This window comes from Bombus huntii, chromosome 4 (assembly GCF_024542735.1).
Source record: "Bombus huntii isolate Logan2020A chromosome 4, iyBomHunt1.1, whole genome shotgun sequence".
Lineage (NCBI taxonomy): Eukaryota > Metazoa > Arthropoda > Insecta > Hymenoptera > Apidae > Bombus > Bombus huntii.
In genome coordinates this window covers 11,626,149-11,651,457 of record NC_066241.1, presented here as the reverse complement: position 1 = coordinate 11,651,457, position 25,309 = coordinate 11,626,149, and the positions used below count along the sequence as shown (strand labels likewise).

The following is a 25,309-nucleotide window of genomic DNA, read 5'->3' as shown; positions in this document are numbered from 1 at the left end:
TGTCGGTCTTTAATTACTGTCGCGAAATAGCTCCGATGGCACGTCATTGTTATTATGAAGCCGAGCGTTTGTCAGACGGTTGCTCTGGCAGCTGGTCGGTTCGCTAAAAGGTTTCGAAATCCTCTCCGATTGTATGTCAGAAACAAACTTCGTCTTCAAATGACAGAATTTGTCCGAATTACGCATTAAACTGTATAGAAAAGACGTCGAAAACTACCGAAAATTTTCTATGACTAACTGTGTCAGTGACTATGAAAGTGATTTCGATCGAGTACACATTTTATATAAAAATTCTCGCATATTGATCGATATGACGTTCAAAAAACGGAGAATTCGACTTCCTTTAGTTTCACACTTACGCTATATTTCATAATTAATTTAATTTCGTAACAAATTAATTAGAATTCTGTTAATCTCCACTTCTCCACTGAACCGTGCATTACGTTAATATGAATCGTCAAGTACTCGCATCTACTTTGATAGAAATGTTCGTTTATCAAATCTATCTCGATACAAACTTTAATACGTAAAATCCATGTATTTCAAAAAACTTCGTCTTTTAGAAAATTGCTGCGATTAAAAATTTTAATCAACGCCTCGATACAAAAACGATACGTTTCTACGTGATTCATGCGAAGTATATCAAACAGGTAACTGTATATAGAAGACGACAAAAAGTATTGCGTGAAAATGACGAACAAACGGATTAACGTGACGAACAAGTAAATAGAAAGAAATTCGAAACGACGAAGACAAGGTACGTCGAAGAAGCGAGCTCGTCGATTAAATAAATCCTTCGGGAAACTTTCCCTTCGACCCAGACACATCGACGAGCACGAACCAATCCTGTAGAGAGACATCTCCGCCAATTTTCCAATGGAAGATCAACAAAGGAAATTAGATCTCTATCTTTGAAATCGAAACGAATGAAACTAGAGCATTTCGATCGAACCTTCTATCGTTTGTTGCAGAGTGGAAAGCTCAGCGTTGCAGTTGGTGTACCCGCTGGATTCTCGTCCGGTGCAGCTAATCTTCCGGGGGTTGCAGGTGGTCAAGGAGAAACGAGCCCTCCTCCGAGATGTCTCGGGCGTTGTTAAACCTGGCGAACTTTTGGCCGTCATGGGCCCCTCAGGTAACGTACATTCATATTATTAACAAATTGATATTAACCCCTTTATAATGTAAACTTGCATGAACTTGGTTGCATCAACTGTCTGATAGAAAAGTTTCTAAAAGCTATGTGTATCTATATTTTCATTATACGAATTTTCTTTACCATCGTGCGTCAAGTTTAGACGTAGTTCGACGTCAAGTTAGAAATTAAGTTGGTAGACTGAGGGATGGATGAGGGTTAAGAATACTCCACCCTCTGGTCTCCGATCCCCTAAATCGGAATAATCCTTCAATCTCCCGACAGATTGGTTGTACGAAAGCTGGCAGCAATAGTTTCTCTTCTTCGCAGAATTGATTTAGCGATTGATCGAGAGATAAAGCAAATCTTCGTTGGTAGAGGTTTAGGAATTTTCTCTGCGGTTTAAGGGATTTAAGAGTTAAAAATGATTCTACGAATCGGTAGGATGTCATTTATTTCGCGTTATCGAATCTCCCTCTATCGATGGATTGTGTAAATTTTACTTCCTAAAGAGGATGGATGTTTTATTAACGTTCAGGATTTAGTTTATCGAATTGAGTTTCTGGTTGATGAAATTCTTTGTTAAAATCTGCGGCTTATTTTTTAAACAGTCTTCCGATATAAAGATATATGCAATGTAATGATTTTTCATGTGGAAATTATTTTTTGACGTTTTAACGTGCAACTGTATCGTCGGTTCAATTATTCTAGTACGTGTTGTTATTTTTACATCGGACTAAATTCATCCATGCCGCGTCTTTGCCCTTTCCATCGCTTGAAAAGTAAACTCATAGGACGATCGTGACGCGACATGCATATTTATCACGACGTAGAACGATCAGCGCAATTTTTCGGCCAGAGAAAAATTTCGTTCGCCTCGTTTAGACTAATTGACCGTTTGTTTCGTAGCGATTCTCGCGAATGCTGATGACCCGATCGGGTTTCCGTGGCCCCCTATTGGACAATTTCGTGGCAGTTTGCGTCATTCGTTTATTTCGCGGCCTCTGCTTCAGCCATTTCGCGCTCGTAACTCGTCCTCCCCCTTTGCTTCTATTTGAGAACTTGTGTGCACGTTCGCCATATTTCGCAACGTTCATCAACGATGCCTTTAGCTACCGAGGACAAGGTTGGAATTAAGAGACAAATTAATGGAGTTCATATTCTTCATATTATATTTGGAAGTTCCAGAATATACATTTAGCAAGCATTGTAGAACTTCGACCAACCCTCTCTGAGTTCTGATTAAAATGATCAAAAGTCGTAAAAAAGGACTTGGATCCCAATTCCTTTTTATGACAAAAATTGCTCGTTGTTGCAAATGATGTAGAGAGACGTGTTTCTTTTCTTGTGAATATTTTAACTCATTTTCGTTTATCTCAGTAATTGGAATATACAGGGTGGTTGGTAACTGGTGGTACAAGCGGAAAGGGGATGATTCTACGCGAAAAAAGAAGTCGAAAATATAGAATAAAAATTTTTCGTTCGAGGCTTTGTTTTCGAGAAAATCGACTTTGAATTTTCGCTCGGTACGCGTGCGGTACGTTATAACGGATCTCACTGTATACCGTTGTCTCGATGGAAAAATTAAAAAAACAAAAACAATTTTTTTATTCTATAATAATATAATATAATATAATGTAATATATAATGTAATATAATATAAATATAATACAGTGAGATCCGTTATAACGTACCGCACGCGTACCGAGCGAAAATTCAAAGTCGATTTTCGCGAAAACAAAGCCTTAAACGAAAAATTTTTATTCTATATTTTCGACTTCTTTTTTCGCGTAGAATCACCCCCTTTCCGCTTGTACCACCAGGTACCAACCACCCTGTATTTTAGAACAGGTCATTCACAAACCAGTATCGGGGTTTATATTTCTGTCCAGTACGCGTTATGAAATTCATTGTGAAATTCATCGTACGCTATTACAAAATATATTTATTTATACAAAATATAATTATACAAAAATACAAAAATATATTTATTTATTTACTAACAAATAATGAACAGATTCCAAATATATATAATACGATACTTGCCAGATCGGATCTCTGCTTGCACCATATTTCTTTTATCCTCTTCACAGAAATTCGAATATGCAAAAACATCGATCGATATATACATAGGATTTGGTAACAAACAAAAAACTGAAATTCACCCTCCGCTAACAATGAATCGGTCTAATCGGTCCAATGATCGATGTATGCTACGTAGCGGTAAACGAAAAACTGAAATTCACGCTGCTCCAATAATAAATCGAAATCAATCAGAATCTGGAAAAGAAGATCACCGCTCTTTGTATTCACCACGCGTCGAATGTTGTCTGATCGCTATCCTGAGGGTAAATTCACGGCGGTTCTTCTATGTTTAAACGCGACAAGGATCGCTGGCTACGCGAGTATCGTGCCTTGGTAACGAGCGATACGCTGGCGCGATATTTATCGCGAGATTCGTCGTTTCTCCCCTTGATATTCGTTTAACAAGCCGCAAGCCCGCGTGTACGGGGCACGCGAGTACAAATCATCCGTGCACTCCGGCCGTTTCACGGTTTGTCGTTAACGTCGCCGGTCGAACCGAACGCGCCAAGCGTATTTCCACGTCGGACATCGTATATCTTGGCCGAATGGCGACGATTCTAGGAATAAAATCTACTATTCCGACCCTCGGCACGCTGCTTGTTCAAGACTTAAGCATTCAATGGGCGAACCTCGTCCAGTCGGATTACATACATTTTACCCTTTCGATATCGCATACGCTTTCCTGTCACGAAAGACTATGTTGCTTTATGTAGGTTTTCGGTTTCCTCGGCTGGTAATTGGTGTCAGTGATTTTCAGCTGGTTTCTTGGTTTATTTATGCTTGGTATTTCTAATGCAGCCATTCGTACACGATTTTATGAAATAAGAGGAAGAGAGGGAAATATTTTCGATTGTTAATTGGTGTCGGTGGTTTTAAGTTAGCTGCCTCTGTTTATTCACCGAGCTATGTGATGTGTAGAATTTTGTGAAAGAAGAAGGAAGAAAGGAAGGAGGAGGGGCAGATAGATCAGTTAGTTTCTTGGTTTATCGAGACTTGGAATTTTTCTGGTAAGATTTTGTTAAAGGAAAAAGAGAAAGAGGAATTTTCTCATTCGGTGATTTTAAATTAGTTCCTTCGTTAACGTTAAGTTGGCGAGATTTATTGTTAATGAAGCTAGGATTTATGTGAAATTTTGTGCAATAAAAGGGAAGAAGAAAGAATGAGGAATTTTCTTCAGTTTGCTAATTAGTGTCAGCGTTTTTCAGTTAGTTTCGTGGTTTATTTAAGTTGGCCATTTTTAACGAAGCTGGGATTTCTGTAAAATATTATGTGTTACATATTATGAAATAGAGAAGCAGGGATGAGAACATTTTTTTTTAGTCGCTAATTGGTGCCAGTAATTTTCAGCCAGTTTCTTGGTTTATCCAAGTTGAGTATTTTTAATGACGCCAGAATTTCTGTACAATTTTGTGAAATAAAAAGGAAGGTGGAAGAGTGAGAAATTTTTTCAATTGCTAATTGATGTCGATGGTTCTAAGTTAGTTTCCTCGTTCATTTAAGCTCGACGATATTGTGTAAAATTTTGCGAAACAAAAAGAGGAAATTTTGTCAATTGTAAGCTACTTTCTCGAGTTATTTAAATTTGATTTATTATTCAAATTTCGTACAACGAGAAGAAAGGCTGGGTGAAATGGTGAAAAATACGAATAGATGATACATATAACGAAATTTAAAAAATAAATGAACTTGATCCAAAGACAGTTTGCTTCTTGAGATTAAAGGATTAATGTCATCCGATTATACAAGAATTAAAATTCAAATAGCTTGCGCATTAAATTTTGGTACAATATAAGTGAGATATATTTGATATGATATAAGAGTAACATTTCCTGAACGTCTGTCCTTCCGATAAATGTAAATGTTGATTTTATTTGAACAGGTTGCGGCAAAACGACGTTATTGAACTGCCTGTCAGGCCGTGTAGGCGTGGACGGGGGTGAAATCTGGCTGAATCGTGAAAGGCTGACGAAAAGATGGCGCAGAAGAATCTGTTACGTGCAACAGCAGGACGTTTTCTTTCCCGATCTCACATTACGACAGACTCTCGAGGTCAGTCTACTACCTTTTATCTTTCTGAACAATCGCGTCTCACACGGAATTAGTCGATTTACTTCAACGCATTAACAAAATTTATTAACACATCTATAGAATATCAGGGAATATTGAAAAACGAACAAATTGATTTGTTCAATCAGTGAGAAAGTACTTTTACCACGGTAATTTCGTATGGAATTACTCTTCTTGTAATAAAAAAAATTGCTACATTCGCAGAAAATATATTTTAATGCACGTACAAAATAGCAAAGAATGTAAAAGTGGACGAATTTATCGGTTCGATCGATCAGAAAATATTTGTACCATAGTAATTTCATATAGAATTAAGCTCTTTGTTTCGAAATGTTATCTCCTTCGTAGAAAATATACCAATACGTTTACAGAATACTATGTCATATAAAAATGAACGAATCTATGGGTTTAATCGGTGAGAAATTATTATTATGACAGTAGTAGCTTGGCGCATTTTGTTAAAAAAAAAAAAAATTGATACTTTCGTAGAAAACGTGTTATAAAATGAAAATATAGAAGCGAAGGAATTTATCAGTTTAATCAGTCAGAAATGCTCGTTTCGTGCTTTCGAATGTATTTCATAGAACATAGAAGCATAAAGATGACTATCTAATCGAATGTAGTTACGATCGTTCCGTGAGAAATAGGGAAAGAATCGAAGCAAAAGAGAAAAGCTTTGATATTTATATACATTTATATATTGTGTTCGTAGCGAAATCTTTCCTCGTAAAAGCGAGCAATTTCCATAAAACCGATCTTATCAAATGGCAAAAGTCTAAATATTTCCCTCGGCATAATAATGTAGCGGACCGATAAATTCCAACGATCACTCCATCGAACGATAAAACCGATGGAACGAGTTCCCATTAAACGAAGCCCAAAGATCCCTGTCATAAAACCCATCGAATTTGCATTCGTGTACGCGATTACGAAAAAAATGCCGGACCTTTTCTTTAGGCTCTGAACGTGTCATAAAACAATAGATAATAAAAAAAGAAGAAGTATTTATCCTCCAAATTATAACGAAATTCGATTCGATCGTGTGTTCCATGGAGTTTATTTAAATTCGACTAAATAAATTTCATTAATCCTATACTAATTAATAGTACGAAATCTAATGTAAATCGGCTAAATTAGCGCGAAATAATTTCGATTCTTGCGATAGTAGAATAGTAGAACGAGGAAATTATTTCATTAAAATGTCTTATAATTTGACGTAAAAGTTTACTCCTGTCGTTAACAACAAGGATAAAGAATTCGTTTCTCAGATCTAATTTCTTATAAATTCATTCAATCGTACATTAATACTACATCGGACGTTGATTACTGTACTGTTCTATGCTAATTTATTCTTAGCGTTCTTATTTACGGCGAAATAATGATTCTTGAAAATGTTACATTCAATTCATTCACGTTATCTTTCTTTGTATCGTTCGATTCATTTATATAGAGAATATATAAAATAATAACTGTTCTACAGCGATGAAAACTAGTCATGTAGTCGTCAAGATAATATCGTACGGAATATCCATAGTTCATTATAATTGAATAGAAATTAATCAGAATACAGCAAATTAAATATCCATTCCCAGACAAATAAACATAATATGAATAATACTTTAATTAGAAGACTTTAGAAAAGAGTACTCGTATCTAACGTAAATATTATAATATAATAGTATAATATAAATAATATAGAAACAATATAAATAACGCTTAGAAAGCGATATTTGTAATATTTATTTAGCAATATTTAAAAGCAATTTTCCGATACATCGATATTTTAACGTAAACGACGATACAAGTACCTCGTCAGAAAATAAAACATGAATCTTCATTATATATATCAAAGAATATATACACCAAAAAAACAAGGATCAAGGTGAATTAATAATCGACAAATAATCTTGTTACCGTCGGAAGAAAGAAACGCTCCGATGGCAGAGAAACTCGTAAATCGTCCACATTTACCGCCAGACGAGCGCAAGTAGAAACAGAGAGACATAGTCAGACACGCTAGACAAGATCGGCCGATTCCGGGGCCGACTGGCGAAATAGGAAGCGGCTGATTCTGGCCCGCGGTGTTTCCCTGTTTTCCAGGAAAATCGGCACGCTGCGTGCGTGCCAAGTTCCGCGCGAAATTTATGAAGGCTTCGCGACAGAAAATTAGGAGGACACCTCGGGCGCGGGATCGCCTGGAATGCGGGCTACAAGCCAACCAACCAACCGTTGCATTCTCGCGGATTTAACACGCTAGGAAGGTGTCGCAATCGTCCATTAGCGAATTGATTCAATTTATTGGGCATTTTAGATTTTAGACTGTCACAGCGAATGTTCGAATCGACGATACGTATATTTGTTATTCTTCGGATTTCAATCGCGTTATTAGTAGCTACGTTGCGCTTTGTTTGGACGTTTCATTTTCAAGTTTGGTCCGAACAAGTGAACTGGAATGTTCACGAAATTAGACACATAAATTTATTGTGTTTCACTTTAGCGAGATACTCTTTCAAATTAGAAACACTTTCCTGTGTTACGAATTACAGCGAAGCAAGTTTGCTGATGCTTCTTACTTTTTACAATACAAATAAGGAATTCTTAAAAGATGGAATTCATGGAAATTACCATACTCCTTGGATCGTCGAAATAATGGTATAGCGGTTGGTTGTAACCTTTTAAATTTATTTGTCGAACCTTATATTTGTTTTATCGTTAAACCTATTAACATCGTATAAGAGAAATTGTGTCAGTTTTGGTCGGGAAATTTTCACGAAAGAGAATATACCACTAACCAACTGGATTTTTGAAAATGACCTAACTACAGTAGCTAGTGGAATAAGTAATTACCGTTTAATTCTTCGCGAACCAACCAATTAACCTTAATAAACTCTGTCCTCCTCATAATCTACGTAACAAAACAGTCACGTAAAATTTCCCCAGCGCAGAAACGACGAAAATTCTTAATTCTATCGTTAGAGGACGATCTAGAACGACTAATATTTCGTTCTTCAAACGATCGAGCGATCGGTCTTCATAAACGTGACGTTGATCCCTTTGCGCTTCAAACAACGAAACTGCCAAAAATAAAATTTCTTTAAGCACAGAAACGAAGATAGATATACGTCATACGTGTCGAAGAAACATTCACGGTGGCAAGTACGTACGTAAGTACTCGAGAAACACATGTGTGTGACACACGAAACCGATCCAACGGGACGTTGGCCTCTCGATTATGGCAAGGGAGACAGGAGTTGCCCCGTGACAAATAGAGGGTGGTAGGAAGAAAAAAGAGATAAAGAGAGGTGAAGAAAGAGAGAGAGAGAGAGAGAGAGAGAGAGAGAGAGAATTGTGGTGACGTCATAACTCGGTCAGTGAACCGCCGAGCGCGTGTCTTACGTGTTTCAAAAACATTCGGCGCCGTCTCCCTACGTGCATAATACGCTTAAAGCAACCGCTGCCATCGTTTATCTCGCTCCTTTTTTTACCTTCTCCGATTCTCTTACTTTGTCGTGTCACGTTGTTTTCGTTCACGGGCTCGTATTTCTTCCTCCTCGTGCCTTTCTCTCGCCGTCAACGTATCCCTGTCACCGTACTTACAATTATGGACGCGCCTTTACGCCGACTCTCCACGTTTTCTCCTCCTCCTCCTCCACCTACTCCTCGTAGATATTTTAGCCGATTGTTCAACGAAGATAATCGAGAAACAAAAACAAACGCAATTTAGTAAGGTCTTCATTTTTGTGTCGTTTTGGCTCGTAGAAGAATTTTAAAATTTTGCATCAGTTTGTCGTTTTCGGATATTCTGTGTCACCTCTTTATTGAACTCAACTTTGTCAAATTCTACTCTGTCGTTCTAATCTTTTATCGTATTTTCTATAGTAGTATCGTATTAAAATATTATTCATAAGATCGAGCAGCTTTACCAATGGTACCGATGGAACCAAACTGATTTCAGTTTTCCAGACGAAAGTGGAAAACTACATATTTGATTACAACTTCCATCCTTCGTTTCCTAGAATTCAAACCATCTAGAAATAATTCGTTTAATTATGTGAATCGTGTGGAACTAATCCTCGACTCGCCTTGTCTGCTTAAGGAGTCGAACAGGCCTGAATCCTACAACATTCTACATTTCGTCCCCTTGACTCCGTCATCCTCCTCTCGAAACGTCCCATTGTTCTCTTGTTCGAAATCTTTTTCCTGGATATTTATAAAATCGATACTCTATAGATCGATCGAAAAGCTATTGAACGAATGGTTCGATCACCTCTCACTTTCCCTTTTCTCCGCGTGGAGCGTGATGGCCGACACGTCGCCGTCGTTCTATGGAAACCAGCCGGCGGAGATGACGTTCACGGTCGTGCTCCGTTCTGGAGCAGTCCAGTTTCCTGCTGGCCGAGAGACGACCGCTATACCCGCAGCGAAATATCGTCGGCCGCCACTTTCTCTCTCCGCATAACGGATCCTCTTGTGTAACGGACTCCCAGCCGTCGAGAAAATGGCACGTTCGTCCGCGTTGCCCGCCGCGGCCAAGGCAGGGTGTGTCGACCGAGCCGACATCCACCTTAAGCCGCGTGCACACGAGAATAATTCAAAAATAATCTGAACTAACTACAACGTGACTAAGGAAAAATTCGATTTTACAAGCCGTTTATCTTGTATCCGTGAGAAATTGGAAAGTGCAAAATAATGAAAATGCACGTGATACGCGAAAATGTATCAATGTCCGACGTCGATGGTAATGCAACTAAAAATAATGTAGAGATTTTCAACGTTTACAGGGAAATCATTTTCAACGGCGTTATAAGGCTGACTTAACGCAAGATACGCCACTATACGCGAAAGCAGTACAACTTTCCGCCTACAGCGTCACGAAAGAACCGAAGATCAACCGATAGTGTGAAACTAGGGCCATGGCGGTATAAGTAATAATTTTACCCTCTGACGCAAAAGTGATGCAATTATAAATATAGCGTTCTACATAATAAAGATAGAAACATAATGTAGACCTTCTGTTCAATAAGCCATGCAAAGTAAGATACACACTTGTTACGATATAACTGATATGTATGGAAAAATCGTTTTAGTTGCGTTGGTGGGAATGTGAATTCGCATAAATATCGGTGTAATAATTATTACAATTTTCGTACAATACGTATGAAAATGGCGAGTTTGTGTTTTCTTTTTATTTGCAATTGATAAATTAATAAACGAATAGACTGGATGCCTTTGATAAAATTAACACATGCGCAACGGAGCAGGTTCGCACAATATGCCGCTGCTGGTGACGCCAGCAAATTGGCAGAATTTTACGAAAAAGACTTGTGAACGCGAACATGTGCGCGTCGTCATATATATAGAGAGCATAGAGCGCGTATAGAGAAAAACGGCACCCGTGTGTTAATATTATGTACGCTTATTTTATTTAATTCATAGCATTTTTAATTATAGTTGTTCAGTTGTTTGTTAATTACAGTTGTAATATTGTTGTTGATATAGTATACTCGTACTCAGGTATTTATTAAGGGTTGTTTGCTTCAGAGTAAAAATTAGAAGAATTTTTGTTCTCTTTTCTTGAATACTGAAAGAAAATTGAGACAGATATCGATAAAAATAGATTATTGTATTTTTTTTCTTTTGAATGATGGTACCATAGTTTCCTTACGACCTTTAAAAAATAGCACACTAATATCAATGGAAAAAACAATTAATGTATGTTCTGACACAACAATTGCGATACTAGCAGATCCAGTACGTACACACAGTCGATCTAAACTAGAACAAATATTTTATTAAATTCTCACAGCTTTCTCTCGTAACAGATTTTTCTAAAACACCATTTCTCCCTATATATTATTCAATTTTTCGAAAGAAAGGGTAAACCGTTACCATTTCTCTCTGGTCGTTTTTACGTTTCCTAAAGGAAAAAGCGAACGATCAAAGTTTCCTTAATTGAATCCCCGTACATAGTCGTGGACGCATTAATCAAACCGTTTCCGACGTAATATCCGCGATAATAATATCCGCGAGTGCTGTTCCAGTCGCCGTGTAAATTTTCGCGAGCAACACGTCGATCACCAAGAGATGAGAATCGAGTTTCCTTTCATTAAGCCTAATGCTTAATGGTTTCGTTCGAGCGGAATTTCAAATAGGCGGCTAGGAAACAATGGGCTGTTTAATTGGCTGCTTTACATTGATTTAAGTTAACCAACCGCGTCGACCGCCATTATCGGCAGTTTCATATAGTTGCGCATACTTTCGTCGAATGATTAAGTGGAACTATTAATCAGGCACATAATAGAATTTTAAAAGCCCACCAGCGAGCCATCGAACGCCTGATTCCAGCCTTCCATTCGAGCAGAAATATGAGTCAACGAGGCTAAGGAACGATCGATTTTATTTATCGTTGGGCCTTAGCGATCGAAAATTATTCCAACTATCGTATTCCATGTAAGCGTTTCCTTTCGAAAACGTTTCTATCGTAGTGGAATTATATTTTGTACTCGGTAACTTGCGCACGTATTTATCTACGTAGTAATAAATAAACATATAGACACGTGTATGTACATAAAAGTCTATCAAGTTACTAAGGTATTTGTGTAAAACATTTATAGATACGATCATCAACAATGTAGATAGAACACGAAATTGTTCGTGCATTCTACGAAAGAGTTATTCTTACTCAAATTAATCTGCTATATTAATCTTCGTATAAAATTATACTTACTCAACAATAAATATCTGGTAGTAAAATGTATTCTGTATAAACATTGAAACACGTAAGGGGCTATAAGTTACGTTAATGTTAGGACTATATATTTTGTTAATATTTCATGGAAGCGTTTGTCCTCTCGGTATCGAGTACGGAATATATATTATATTAATATTTTAGTCAAAATAGCCTTGTTACGTGGTGCACGAAGGCTTCCTAAACTGACTGTATACAAGTTTTCCTGTTATCGGGATATTTTTATTTATTTGAAGGGTTCGTAGGATGAAAAAGTGACGTAAATGTACCTTCTGCCAAATATGAAACATAGTGAACACAGAGCTTAATTTTGGTGCACCTTTTCTCCGAGTTTCCTATTCGTCAACCTTTATCCTGCATAATTAAACCTCCTAAACTATCTATAGAAAGCGTCTCTTCAAAAAAGAAACACAATGTCCCTTAATTTCCAATTTTGATCACACAGCTAACCTGGTTCTGCCTTTATTGAATTTCTAATTCCCTTCAAGGAATGTGTTTTCGAAACACGACATGACCAACAAGTCAAACCCTACAAAAATTCTACTGCACGAATTAGACTTAAGAATGAAAGATAAGGTATAATAAAAAAAAAATCTAATATAACTGGACGTCGCTTGAAGCTCCAGTACATGGAAAATAAAACAAACAGCTTGGAATTCATTTTGTTTTCGGTTGGTGAATTTCTTGAATTCCAGGACAGAATCCAGGAAAAATTTCAAACGACGTTCATGAAAGAATTCCAAAGGCGGCAGAGGCGGCGCGTTTCCCTTCGATACTAACACGCTTGTCCTCGCGTGTCCCCGAATTATCGAATGCACGTGAACGCGTTTCAAGACGAGGAAAGTTCATGCGCTACGTGCAGAATCGCGCAAGACCGATGGTGGATGGATTTCCTGATCGAGCTGTCGAAGGTGTAGCTCGTTACAACCTGACACATGACACGTAGCTTCCTCCTTCGCTGCGAAGTTCGCAGTTCCTTCGTTGCATAATTCGTGTGTTGTCTAATTGGCAAGTTGATGGTAACATCGTCTTTGGAACAGCGTTTCTGGTTTTCGCTTCAGATCTTCCCAATACGCTCGTTGAGCACAAACGTTGCTTCGAAGAAACGTTTTCTTTGTTTTAATAAACTTGCGTTATTATTAAATTCGATTTTTTAATATTATGATCTGCAGTTACGCTAAGTTGTTATGCCGAGATCGTCGGTGGGACAGTGTTTCTGGTTTTCGATTCTGATTTTCCTGTTTAACTCGTTAAGCACAAATGTTGCGTCGAAGCAACGTCTTACTTGCTTTAACGAACTCGTATTCTCGAATTCGACTTTTGATACTGTGGTTAGCAGTTACGCCAAGTAGACAGTGGTTATACTTTCGTAGCTACGTATTTCTTTACTCGTTTATATTTTACAATTTCTCGAAGTTGTAAAAGGTTGGAGTATTAACTTGGAAAAGTTGGATATACCCTCCAAAGAGATAACAGTTTTAGGTCGAACTTTCTGTTTAACTCGTTAAGCACAAATGTTGCGCCAAGGCGACGCTTAACTTGTTTTAATATAAACTTGTTTTATTGAATTCGATTTTTAATATTGCGGTTAGTAGTGTGGTACTTTTCTAAGTATTTCTTTCTCGTTTACGTATTATTATTTCATGGACTTTTAAAAAGTTGCAACGTTAACTTCAAAGGACCTTCAAAGGATTAACGGGTTTAAGGAACTATCCTCGAATCATTGAAACTCTTTCTCCAGTCAATTTCATCAAAAAGGAAAAAACCCGATAGATACAAAGAACTACTTTAGAATTATCAAAATAATCCATTGATATCCAAACCCATCGATCTTTAAAGAATCCAGAATAACAAACCACTGAAATTCTTCCTGCAAAGATCCTAAATTTCATCAACCCCCCAAAAATATCAAAAATGCTCAAATCGATTGAAAATAACCAAGAAGCCAGTAAATCCAAAGAATCACCTACGAATTAATCGACGAAATAGCCTATTCATCCAAACCCATCGATCTTCAAAAAATTCAAGATAACCAAAGGATGCTTCTCGAACCATTGAAATTCCCTCTTCCCACGAACGTGTCTTTAAGAAGTTGAAAACGATCAGAGATCCAGCAAACGGAAGAAAATCGTTCAAACGACCAAAATTCTCTCTTCATCTACCGAACCTACCAACCTGAAAGACTTTCAAAAGCTTGAAAGAATCTACAGAAAGACGAAGCTAGGAAACAAAGTGACGACCCATCCGGATCGAAAAATGGCTTGTTGGGTGGGTTTCGCAAGGAACGTAACGGCTGCTGCAGCACGTTATCGTAATTGATTTAACGATCGCGATTACGAGCGGACCGGTGCATCCCCGGGGGTACGTGTCAGATGGTAATAATAGACACAAAGTGGGCTGGATGTTACGAAACGGAAATGCACGTCCACGCCGCCGGCTTTTGCTTACATTGCTGTTTAATGCGTAAACGGGGCCGTGGCTTGGGTTAAAAGGCGGTCTCAACTTTCCGTAAAGTCCGCCACGATACCGATCTTCCTTCTCATCGTTCCTATCTACCGTTTTCTGTTGCACGCTTTCGCCGATTTAATCGTCGATCCGACATTTTTCTCTTCTTTCTCTTCTTACTTCTTTTTTTCTTTTTTTTTTCTTTTTTGATATTTTTTATTTCTTTCGATCTGACAGTTCTTGTTGTTCGTGTGTTTCAGTACCAGGCGAGGCTCAGGCTTCCGGACACGTTCTCGCACTCCCAGAAGATGCAGTGCGTGGATCATATCATCGAGGTCCTCGACCTCGCCGCCTGCCAAGACACCAGTGAGTATAGATCGGACACGATCGACGGATCGTGCCAAGCCCCTGCGGTCGTTCTCTACGTGGCGGCCTGCTTTTGCGCGCCACGGTGTCTCACTTTATTGCATTTTTCTTCTTTCACCTTCGTTCGATCGTTTTATCTTTTTATTTGGTCGTTTGAAAAGACTTACGATATTGGATTGGATTGCACACGAAATGATTATATCGAATTTTCGTGTTTGACCATCGTATTGAGGTTAGGAATCGTTAAAAGGAGTAGGTAATCGGCAATTTTTCGTAGGATGAATTATAGATTTAGAATTTTGTCAAATTTCTTAATTTTACTTCTTTGTTTGTTTTACTTTTTTGTATAATGATTATTATAAACAAATTTACAAATGATATTTTGATGTCGAATTTTCGTGTTTGACTGTCGTTTTGAGGTTAGGAATCGTTAAAAGGAGTAGGTAATCGGCAATTTTTCGTAGGATGAATTATAGATTTAGAATTTTGCCGAATTTCTTAATTTTACTTTTTGTTTGTTTACTTTTTTTGTATAATGATTATTATAAACAAATTTACAAACGATATTTTGATGTCGAATTTTCGTGTTTGACTGTCGTTTTGAGGTTAGGAATCGTTAAAAGGAGTAGGTAATCGGCAATTTTTCGTAGGATGAATTATAGATTTAGAATTTTGCCGAATTTCTTAATTTTACTTTTTGTTTGTTTACTTTTTTTGTATAATGATTATTATAAACGAATTTACAAATGATATTTTGATGTCGAATTTTCGTGTTTGACTGTCGTTTTGAGGTTAGGAATCGTTAAAAGGAGTAGGTAATCGGCAAATTTTCGTAGGATGAATTATAGATTTAGAATTTTGTCGAATTTCCTAATTTTACTTTTTTTTTGTTTACTTTTTTTGTATAATGATTATTATAAACAAATTTACAAACGATATTTTGATGTCGGATTTTCGAGTTCGACCATTCTTTTGAGGTTAGGAAAGCATACTATTTCACTTGATTAATGGCAAAACTATCAGAACGGTTAAAATTCGTAATTTTATAGATTTAGGATTTTGTTGAATTTCCCGGTTTCCTTCTTTGACTTTTTATTCGATCGTTTGAATGTGATCGTTATAAGTGCACTTGTAAGTGCGCGATACATTTATATCTAGCTTTTGTATTTGATAATAATTTTAAGGTTAACAAACTATGAGATCTTAAAGTTACATTGTACTCGATTAATGCTAAGAATATCAGAAAAATGTTCTCAAGTTTGCTGACTAAATTCAGGTTCAAGTAATTCAGATTAAGAAAACATATTATATACTTTACAACTTTCATGATAAAGGAAAATGAAAATTGAAGTCAATCAACTCCTGATATTTCGTTAATTTCCTTTTTACACGTTTTATTTTAACTTTTTATGTTTCACGATTTTATAATTATAAATAAAAACGAAATATTTTGAAAGAAAATACGTAAAAGGATATAAAGGAAAACATGGATTTTATATGTGGGTCGAAAGGGGAATTTTATTTGTTATTACAATGTTGTAACAATGAGGTCAGATTACGTGGCAACCACGGTATATTTTCCTTTGATGCATTGTTAATGTCTTTAATATCGAATGAAAATAACACCGTTACCGCTGCTACTATTTTTTAATTAAATTTGAAATTCCTCACTCCAGAGAAAATGACTGTATATTTAACTGAATTATAATTTGCGCGTACCTATCTACATGCTGAGAAAGATAAAAACAGAATAGTTATTTGCTGCAATCGTATCCTTATGCAATTAAACATTTCGCAACAATTTTTACCCTCCCGAATTTTTATCAAGCGCCAACATTTACGTAACAAGGACAAAGTAAAAAATACCGTAACCACACACGCAACATGTTTAATTATACAATGTTATAACATATCCAATTACGTAAATCAATTCGTTGCAACGTCGACCGTACTTCAACCCCAACCAAACGCTACCAACATAAATCAAAATTTTACCATCAATTATATCGATCGATTACAAGAATCATGATTGCTATAGTTTACGCAATAATTAATGTTAATATAAAAATATTCACTCACCTTAGATTTTCTTTTACATAATCACTCTACTATGAACTAACATGTTTTCAAATTCTATCTTCAGATACAATGTTACTGTTCAATTTTATCTTGATCGAATCGCTTAAGATTTATATAAAATCGAATATTATATGTTATATTCCTTCTACACACGTGCTAATTTGTAACCAAACATATCTTTGCAGTGAATATCTTACATTTTCAGTATGTTTCCTTATACATTTCCAGATCGTAACGTCATATACATTTCTTTATATCTTTCTTTTCATTTCCTGATTTCTTTATACATTTCCAGATCATAACAGTCGTAACGTGTCACGTTATAGTCATAATACAATTTCAATAGGTTTTTTCAGACAACACGTACCACATATACGTAAAAGTTTTCATATACGAGTATTCGAATATCTTTGTAAATCACTTTGCGAAAAAGCACCAATTTCACACGATTTCTCGCATTTGTTTCCACGGAGATCAAAGCGTCTGCGCGGGCTCGCGAAACTGGGACGATCTCTCGCGTCGCAGCCGTGTAAATTCGCCATAATTTGTTTATGGACGCTGAACGAGGAGTCGGTGGCGATTTATGACTTCCAGAGGTAAGAAACGGGCCATCAGCAACGTAGTTGGTCGCGTTGCCATCGCTGGTCGCCATCGTTGCTCGCCATCGTCCTCCTCATCGTCGTTCGGTCCTATGATTTTGATCGACGATTTCCGCGATCGTAATTCATTCATCCCTTCTCGTAAAGACTCGCGAAATCGTTTGTTATCGCGACGCGTTACAGCTCGCTGAATCACGATCGTTTCTGCCAGCATCGATCGTTTATCCCGATTCCTCGAAACGCTTTGAAGTCCAACCAAGATTAACTTAAAGCCACGTTTCGATGAAAGTTGCTTCCTTCAAACTACGTTTGACCTGATTTGACTCCGGTTGAATTTAATAGCATTGTGAACGTATATTCGTACGAGATCGAGAAAGACATATTTATTTATATGAAGAAGTTATTACGTAATAAAGTAACCGTTAACGTTTCGCAAATTATGAAATCGTTTGGCATCTGGTTCTTCGATTATGAAATCTCGTGGAAGATTAACTTCTTGATTAATTAATGCTTCGGATCGATAGACATCGATATTTTCTTTTTTCTTTCGAACGAAATCTTCTTGGTACAGAAATACCAATTAATATTCCTAATGCTATTTTGTAAAATTCTCTAAAATTTCTTTGTTGGTCCTATCGACAATTTTTCTCGCAGAAAATAGATCAACACTGTTCGTCGATAAAAAGTTAAAAACAGAGTTAAAAATGCAGTTTAGGAAATTAAAGATAGAAATAGTCGACGTTGAACGTTAAACGAGAAAAGAAGAGTGAAACTTGAAACGAAAAGGATCGAACGTGGGTTAATTCCTGTTGTATTAAAAAAAAAAAAAAAACGCAAAAGAAATACATCAAGCGTCATATTTGTTTCATTCTAAATTATTTTCGGAATCAACGAAAAAGTGAAAGGTAATAAAAAGTGATCAGAAAACTTGAATAACGTTTTTATTGGGCAGCAGCCAGTAAAAAACCATTTTTCTCTGTTAATTTTTTGTTTGATTTTTTCACTTTATTTCGTTACGATGGGGATATCCGTTTGACCGATGTGTTTCATCATTGATGAGCAACCTAACAATTTTTTTCATTTAATTGGATAGGGAATAAATTCGAATTGAATTTTTTTTTTTTATTTCTGCTTTTGCAGCAACGCTACAGGTTTGTCGCGTTCGTAATCCAATTTGGAATCGTTTTCAGGACCAGACGAAACGATTTTATATTTCAATCGAGGAAGGACCGATGGAACGAGAATTTTCATTCGTTTCCTTTTTTGGTCGTTGATCCGAAATTTACCTTCATATCGAGTTTCGATAATTTTCGCGACGAGAAAAATGAATACAGTAATAGTAGCGGAAGCGTTGCAGCGAACGAAATGGGATTTGATTGTTGATCGATTTTAATTGTTAACCCGGGACGAGTTTGAGAGTTATGAAAGGAAATGAAGTAATTAGGAAATTGTATAAGTAAATTGAACACAGTGACGTTTTTCCACTGTTTCCATAGCAGTGAATTTCGTTCCTTTTATTGTTAATCACAGCCATGGTCATTGTATATTTTGCTATTGTATTATATATATATCGTATTATTATATATTATAGATTTTATTGTACATTTTAACTGTACCACTTGTAAATGAAAATACGTCAAACTTTTATATAAATTTATATTATATTATTTTTAAATATTATATATATATATATGGTATTATTATGCATTATAGATTTTATTGTACATTTTGACCTGTAAATGGAAATACGTAAAACCTTTTCGAACACATTTCTGTTATTTGCGAAAAAAGCTATTGGAATTATTTCAATAAATTGATTTAACAACTACTTTTCATAAAAATGTAAAGACCAGTTGAAAGTAAGGAGCAATTATTTACAAAGCAAAATGAATTTCCAGCACTACACACAAGCGTGGATATTTTACTAAAAAAGCTCCTTGGAGTATTTAACAATTTTAATTCGAAGAATCACTACAAACTTTATTTTCCTCTTTAGAAATAAATCGCTCAGTTTTGCGTTACCTACGTCACAAAGAACATTTCAAAATACAGAAACCAACCTCACCTCTCCTCCATTCAATTTCCCTCCGGTTCTACCAACATCCACTCTACTATTCATACATCTTACCTTCTCCGATCTAATATGCCTCTACTACATGAACCATTCAGCAGTCGGGTTGACCGACTCCGCAAATTGAAATGTGTAGGGAAGTAGCGATGTTACACACATTACGTTTTACAGTTACCTTGAAATTGGCTATCATTCGTGTCATCTTTTCGCTGTAAACCAGCATACAAAAGTAAATTATTTTTTTAAGAATTAATCACTTGCGTTTATGTAACGAAACTTAACAAATTACCAAACAGCGAAGGATCAGTTTGGCTTGTAAAAAAAAATTCAACAAAGTTCGAAGACACCGTGTGCAGAGGAGATTAAGTTCGCGGAATATGTATCGCGCGTCTTGCATCCCAATTACGTATTTTGAGCGGCGTATTTTTAACCACGGCGCCCATCATCATCGTGTCTTTCCGCGTGAATTAAGGTATCCAGCTTAGTCGCCGGAACATCGAGGATACATCCGCCAATTAGTGTTAATTAATTACCAACGCGAGATAATGGCGAGCCAAAAGGTTCACCCTGTTATATAGACAGCCGTGTAACTGCGTTCTTCATTTTTATTTTTCGCTTTCTGTTTTTTAGTTATCGGGGATTATACGAAACGAGGACTGTCCGGCGGCGAGAAGAAGAGGACGAGCATAGCCTGCGAACTTCTCACCAATCCCTCGCTCATGTTGCTCGACGTAAGCTTCTTAATGTTGCTGATAATAGAAAGGAATGAGGATTTTCTATGTAGCTTCTTTAGAATTCTTTACTTTTTGTTCATTTCCGTTGAAACGATTTATTAGTAACAATCTTCTTTAAAAATACTTTAGTGGTGGTAATTTCCTGTAGAATTTTTCTTGGCATCAGTATTCCACAAGATTTCGTATTTTTCTCTGCTTTAGAAGCTTTATTATCATTTGGAGTGTGCTTGATTAGTTTTGAAATATTCTATTGTTACAGTGTGGCATATTTTTGAAATTATTGAAAATAGATTATCTCGAGCAAGTTATTTTACAAAATTCCATATTCCTAAAATATTCAAAGATCGCATATTTCTTAGGATTCTTAAATAAACTTCAAAGCCAGAAATTATCTAGAAAATTTCAAAATATCTCACAATTAAAAACTGCTATATTATATATTCCTCAATTACTTCTGCCAGTAATTAGAATTTAATTTCGACGACAAAAGTAGTCAAAATTCTAAAGGAACAACGCTTTGCTAGAAAGGATAAAAATAAAAAGAATAACGATTCTGAAGATCCTTGACCCCCATACCATTACACGATACAAGTAGAAAGTAAAATAATTAATAATACGATTATCCAGGAACCAACGAGCGGACTGGACTCGCATTCGGCACAAGGACTGATTTCACGATTGAAGAAATACGCTGAACAAGAAGGCAAGAGCATCGTGGTAACAGTGCATCAGCCCAGTTCCAGGATGTTCCACAGTTTCAGCAAGATCCTGCTGTTGAGTCATGGCCAGGTGGCATATTATGGCCCTACAACGAATATTGGCAGGTTCTTCTCTACGATTGGACTCACGCTACTGCCACACTATAACCCTGCCGATTTTATACGTGAGTACTTCTTGTTAATAAAAGAACAAACGATGAAATAACATGTTATGATCGTGCAAATACGTATAAAATTATCGTGCATTATTAAAGTGAGGTAAATATCGTTCTGATAAGATACAAGGAAGTAAAAAGTAACTTATACGTTGCTTTGATAAAATATAACAGTATATTAGAGTAATAAATACTTCGTAGAAGTTCATTATACAAACCAGAGAGACGAAAGAATAATTTCATAAACTTAGACTTAGAAATATTAAAACTGAATATTATGGAATTAATAAAATCACGTAACAGAGCAGAATATTAATTCCTAAGCAAACTAAGAATAAGAGCCTTCTGTTTAAATGAATAGACTTATAAACATGATTGGAATATAGAAGCAGAAAATAAGAAAAATCACCGTACACGTTGAAAGAAGGTCGCGATAGGCGAAAGCCGATAAGTTACTATTGATGTTATTATTATACCAATTCCTAAATCCTATACATTATTTTTTCCCTAACCCGGCTGAAATAAATTTAACTTCTTATCGAACGAATTATCAAGACCAAGGAAAGGTAATTATTTAAAGGTAATTAATTCATCAAAGGATTATTTATTCCGGAATATATTTATTCATAAAAATATCTACCGTATCCTTCAGATTCATCTTCGAATTAAAGAAAAATTCTGTGACGAGACTAATGTCTTATTTAATACCATATCTTAACATCTTTAACTCGATATAAATATTCAATATTTAAACTCAAAATCAATGGCCACTCTATTCGCTTAGAGAAAAATTCTGCCAAGAGGTAATGTCATATTTGAAATCTAAACCCAATATGAATATTCAATTACTAACGCCAAACCTGGCAATTCTGATCACCCAGAAGAAAATTGTTAATATCTAACGTCTTTAACCCGACATAAATATTCAATATCTAGTCCAAAGGCAGCGGTTGCTGCAACCGCTCTAAACTTCCAGTCAAAGCAACCACTATCTCGTCATCCTCATGAAAATTCCCTTTGCCGTACCAGCAAATCAGGTCGTGCAATTACCCAAGACAGTCTTAACTCGCTAATAACAATTAAAGTTAAGCGTTTCGTGCTTATGTCCAATTTCAATGTTCCATTTTCGATTGTGTAACAGTGGAGCAAATAAAGGGGCCAGAAGAGGTTCGCGAGCGCATCGTGGCCGCGGCGAGGAACACGAGACAGGGACCTGACTGCCCGCCAGAACTTCGTCCGGAGTACAATCCAAGCCAGCATCCGCTTTGCGACCATCTGATCCATTATCACGAACACCACATCAGCCACAACGGTATTGCATAGTGCACGACCGGTCCATGGTGTCGGCTGTATGCACGCCTAGGGACTATCGCGGATATATCGAGCTAGAATAGTTGCGGTTCCGGTTCAGCCGCTTAAAACTCGAAGATCGTGTTCACCGGTGGCTCCGGCCGGTGTTTGTGGGTCAACGTGTCTGCGAGATTCGATCGATTTTTCGAGCCGATGCTTGCCACGGGATAAGGATTTAAGTATTCAAGAGGATTTTTAATTGTTTGCGATTTTAAGGGTATAGAGGAATGGAATATTGTTTCCTTCTGTTGTCAAATAGATTGTATTTCCTTTGGAATTTCTAAGGAGATGAATATATATGATGTTATATTGTATTTGGTTTCAAATAGTTTTGTTTTATATTGCGTTTGGCTGGAAATTGTAGTTTTATATTTCGGAGAAAGGAGACTTGTAAGGAGATGAATATTGTGTTTGGTTTCAAATAGTTTTGTTTTATATTGCGTTTGGCTGGAAATTGTAGTTTTATATTTCGAAGAAAGGAAACTCGTAAGGAGATGAATATTAAGATGTTATGAAACGTTTGGCCCAAAATTTAGAAGGTTTCTTCCATTCAAAGAGCTCGCTTAAAGAATTATAATATAAAGGAATAAATATACAGCCCTTAAGAAACTGCTAGAACCTCGAATGCTAATCTTCAAATACTCCTAGTATTAAAACATGTACCAAAAATAAAAAATGATCTTTCAATATATACGAACAATATGTTTCGCACGGAACAAGAAAATTCGGCAAAGTCACCGATATATTGTGTACAAGATTTATACAAGATTATATTTTCTTGAACAGAATCAAAATGACACAATTTATTTCGTTTACTGAATACAAATATTTTTGATTCTTTATATACACACATTTGTACAGGATATACATTCTGTACATTTGTATAGTTTAAACTGCATAAACAATCACCGTGTAACTATCAACAAATCTGCAGACACGTGACCTACCACGATATCTTAATTCTATCCAAATTCAATCGAGTATAAACGCGGTTGGATCTCGCGGGAGGATTATTTTCCAGGTCTATTCATCGTTGAACAAACGTACGTTCGTAAGAATCGTTCGATTGGACGATGAATGCGGATCATTGTAGTCAGTAATCATTCTTCGAGATACGGGTATCTCGCTCGGCCGAATATTTCCTCCGGCGTCGATTGATTAACGGTTTATAAATGGACTGTCTAGCAATAACACGGGGATTTTTCGCGGCGGAGAAGTATGTCGGGCCGAGGGGATGATTCTTTCGTTTCCCCCTTCGCGAGCAATCAAAGGTCGAACGATCGCCTAAAGGAACACTGCGAGTCGAGAGAAAACTGATCGATTCGACTCGCCAATAATAATTGTTCGACGTTTCTGATCTCTCTATTTTGTAGTTTATGTGTATCGTGATCGTAATACGAAGAGAAATTGTAGAAATTTGTATAACTCTCTGGGTACTCAATTCGATCGAAATTGATTTATGTGAATATTCGAGTTTCACGATTTTAGTTCGTGTCAGTCTTTTAATTAGACCACTTTTTGATTAGAAAAATTTTAATTGACAGGACGAAGAGAAACCGTAGGAATTTGTATAACTCTTAACTTTTATAACTACGTTCGATCTTTCATTTGTACAATATTCGAGTTTTACGATCTTAGTGTAGTCTAATTTTTTCTTTGTTAATTGTTAAAAATGTTAAATCGCTCTTTCATCGGAGAAATCTTAAGATTAGTTAATTGAAGAGAAATTATAAGAATTTTGAAGGATTATCGATACATTCGATCTTTAATTTGCGTAGTACGTACTTGAATCTCGCTATTTTGATTTATATAATTGATTTGCTTATTCCAATGATCCCAATTTTATAACGAACACTTTCTTAGAACGTTGAAAATCTTTTTACTTGTTGAGATACGAGCAAGATTGAAATACCAAAATTTGAGTATTGCGTTAAGATTAAAATGTATTCTGTTTGGGATTTTTTGGTATTTTTCTCTTCTCGTGCCACGGTTTGAAATGATAAAGTTTGAAAAATGAACAAACCTTCTCTAGCCCTTTCATTGTGTCGATGATTTACAGTGAAAGAAGACGAAGGTCGTACGCTGTGGTTGGACACACAAAGCCATGCCAGCAGCAGTGCCAGTTCTGCGGACGACGACTATGCCTGGCAGTGGCCCACCAGTTTCTGGTCGCAATTTAAAGTGAGTACCACTTTGCAGACGTTTCCAGCGGTTAGGCGTTCAAACTGTGCTGCACTCAATGTTCATGCAACATGTGTGCAGTTTGTAGCGATAGTAGAGATATAGAAATTGGCGCCTTTGTCACGAGAAATCAATGAAATATAAGAGGAAAAAGGAAGGAGGAATTTTTCAAAGATTGACCGATTCTAATTACTTAAATTTGTAATCATCCTTGCAAGATATTATATTAATGATCTTAGATTAAATACAAATTGTTTGGCTCAAAAATAGGAAAAATATAATTCCATTTAAAAATTTATTTTATTTAAAAGATAATAAAAGAAGCAAATAGAGATACAGAATTCTTTTACAAAAAGTCTTAAGTCTTTGATATCAACATGTTCAAGATATTCAGATGCTACAGTTATATAGGAGAGAATATCGACAAATTTGAGATGTACGGCTGCTACAATTAATAGAAAACACTGATGTATTTAAGATGTACAAATTCTACAATTATCAGAAAACACAGATCTGTTAAACATCTACAAATTTTACTTTCAGTAGGGGACATTAAGAATATTTATAATTAGAAAAGA

General features: G+C 36.3%; 1 protein-coding gene across 3 annotated transcripts in view; it reads left to right on the top strand.

Moving 5' to 3' along the window:
* LOC126865203 (uncharacterized) overlaps window positions 1–25,309 on the top strand; it is a 278,672-nt gene that overhangs the window by 228,287 nt on the left and 25,076 nt on the right. For all 3 annotated transcript variants that reach the window (XM_050617441.1, XM_050617440.1, XM_050617442.1), the window contains 7 exons: window positions 972–1,132; window positions 5,097–5,266; window positions 14,738–14,843; window positions 20,223–20,323; window positions 20,954–21,209; window positions 22,342–22,512; window positions 24,610–24,731. In XM_050617441.1, coding sequence (XP_050473398.1) covers window positions 972–1,132; window positions 5,097–5,266; window positions 14,738–14,843; window positions 20,223–20,323; window positions 20,954–21,209; window positions 22,342–22,512; window positions 24,610–24,731 — 1,087 coding nt within the window. The remainder of the gene's footprint in view (window positions 1–971; window positions 1,133–5,096; window positions 5,267–14,737; window positions 14,844–20,222; window positions 20,324–20,953; window positions 21,210–22,341; window positions 22,513–24,609; window positions 24,732–25,309) is intronic.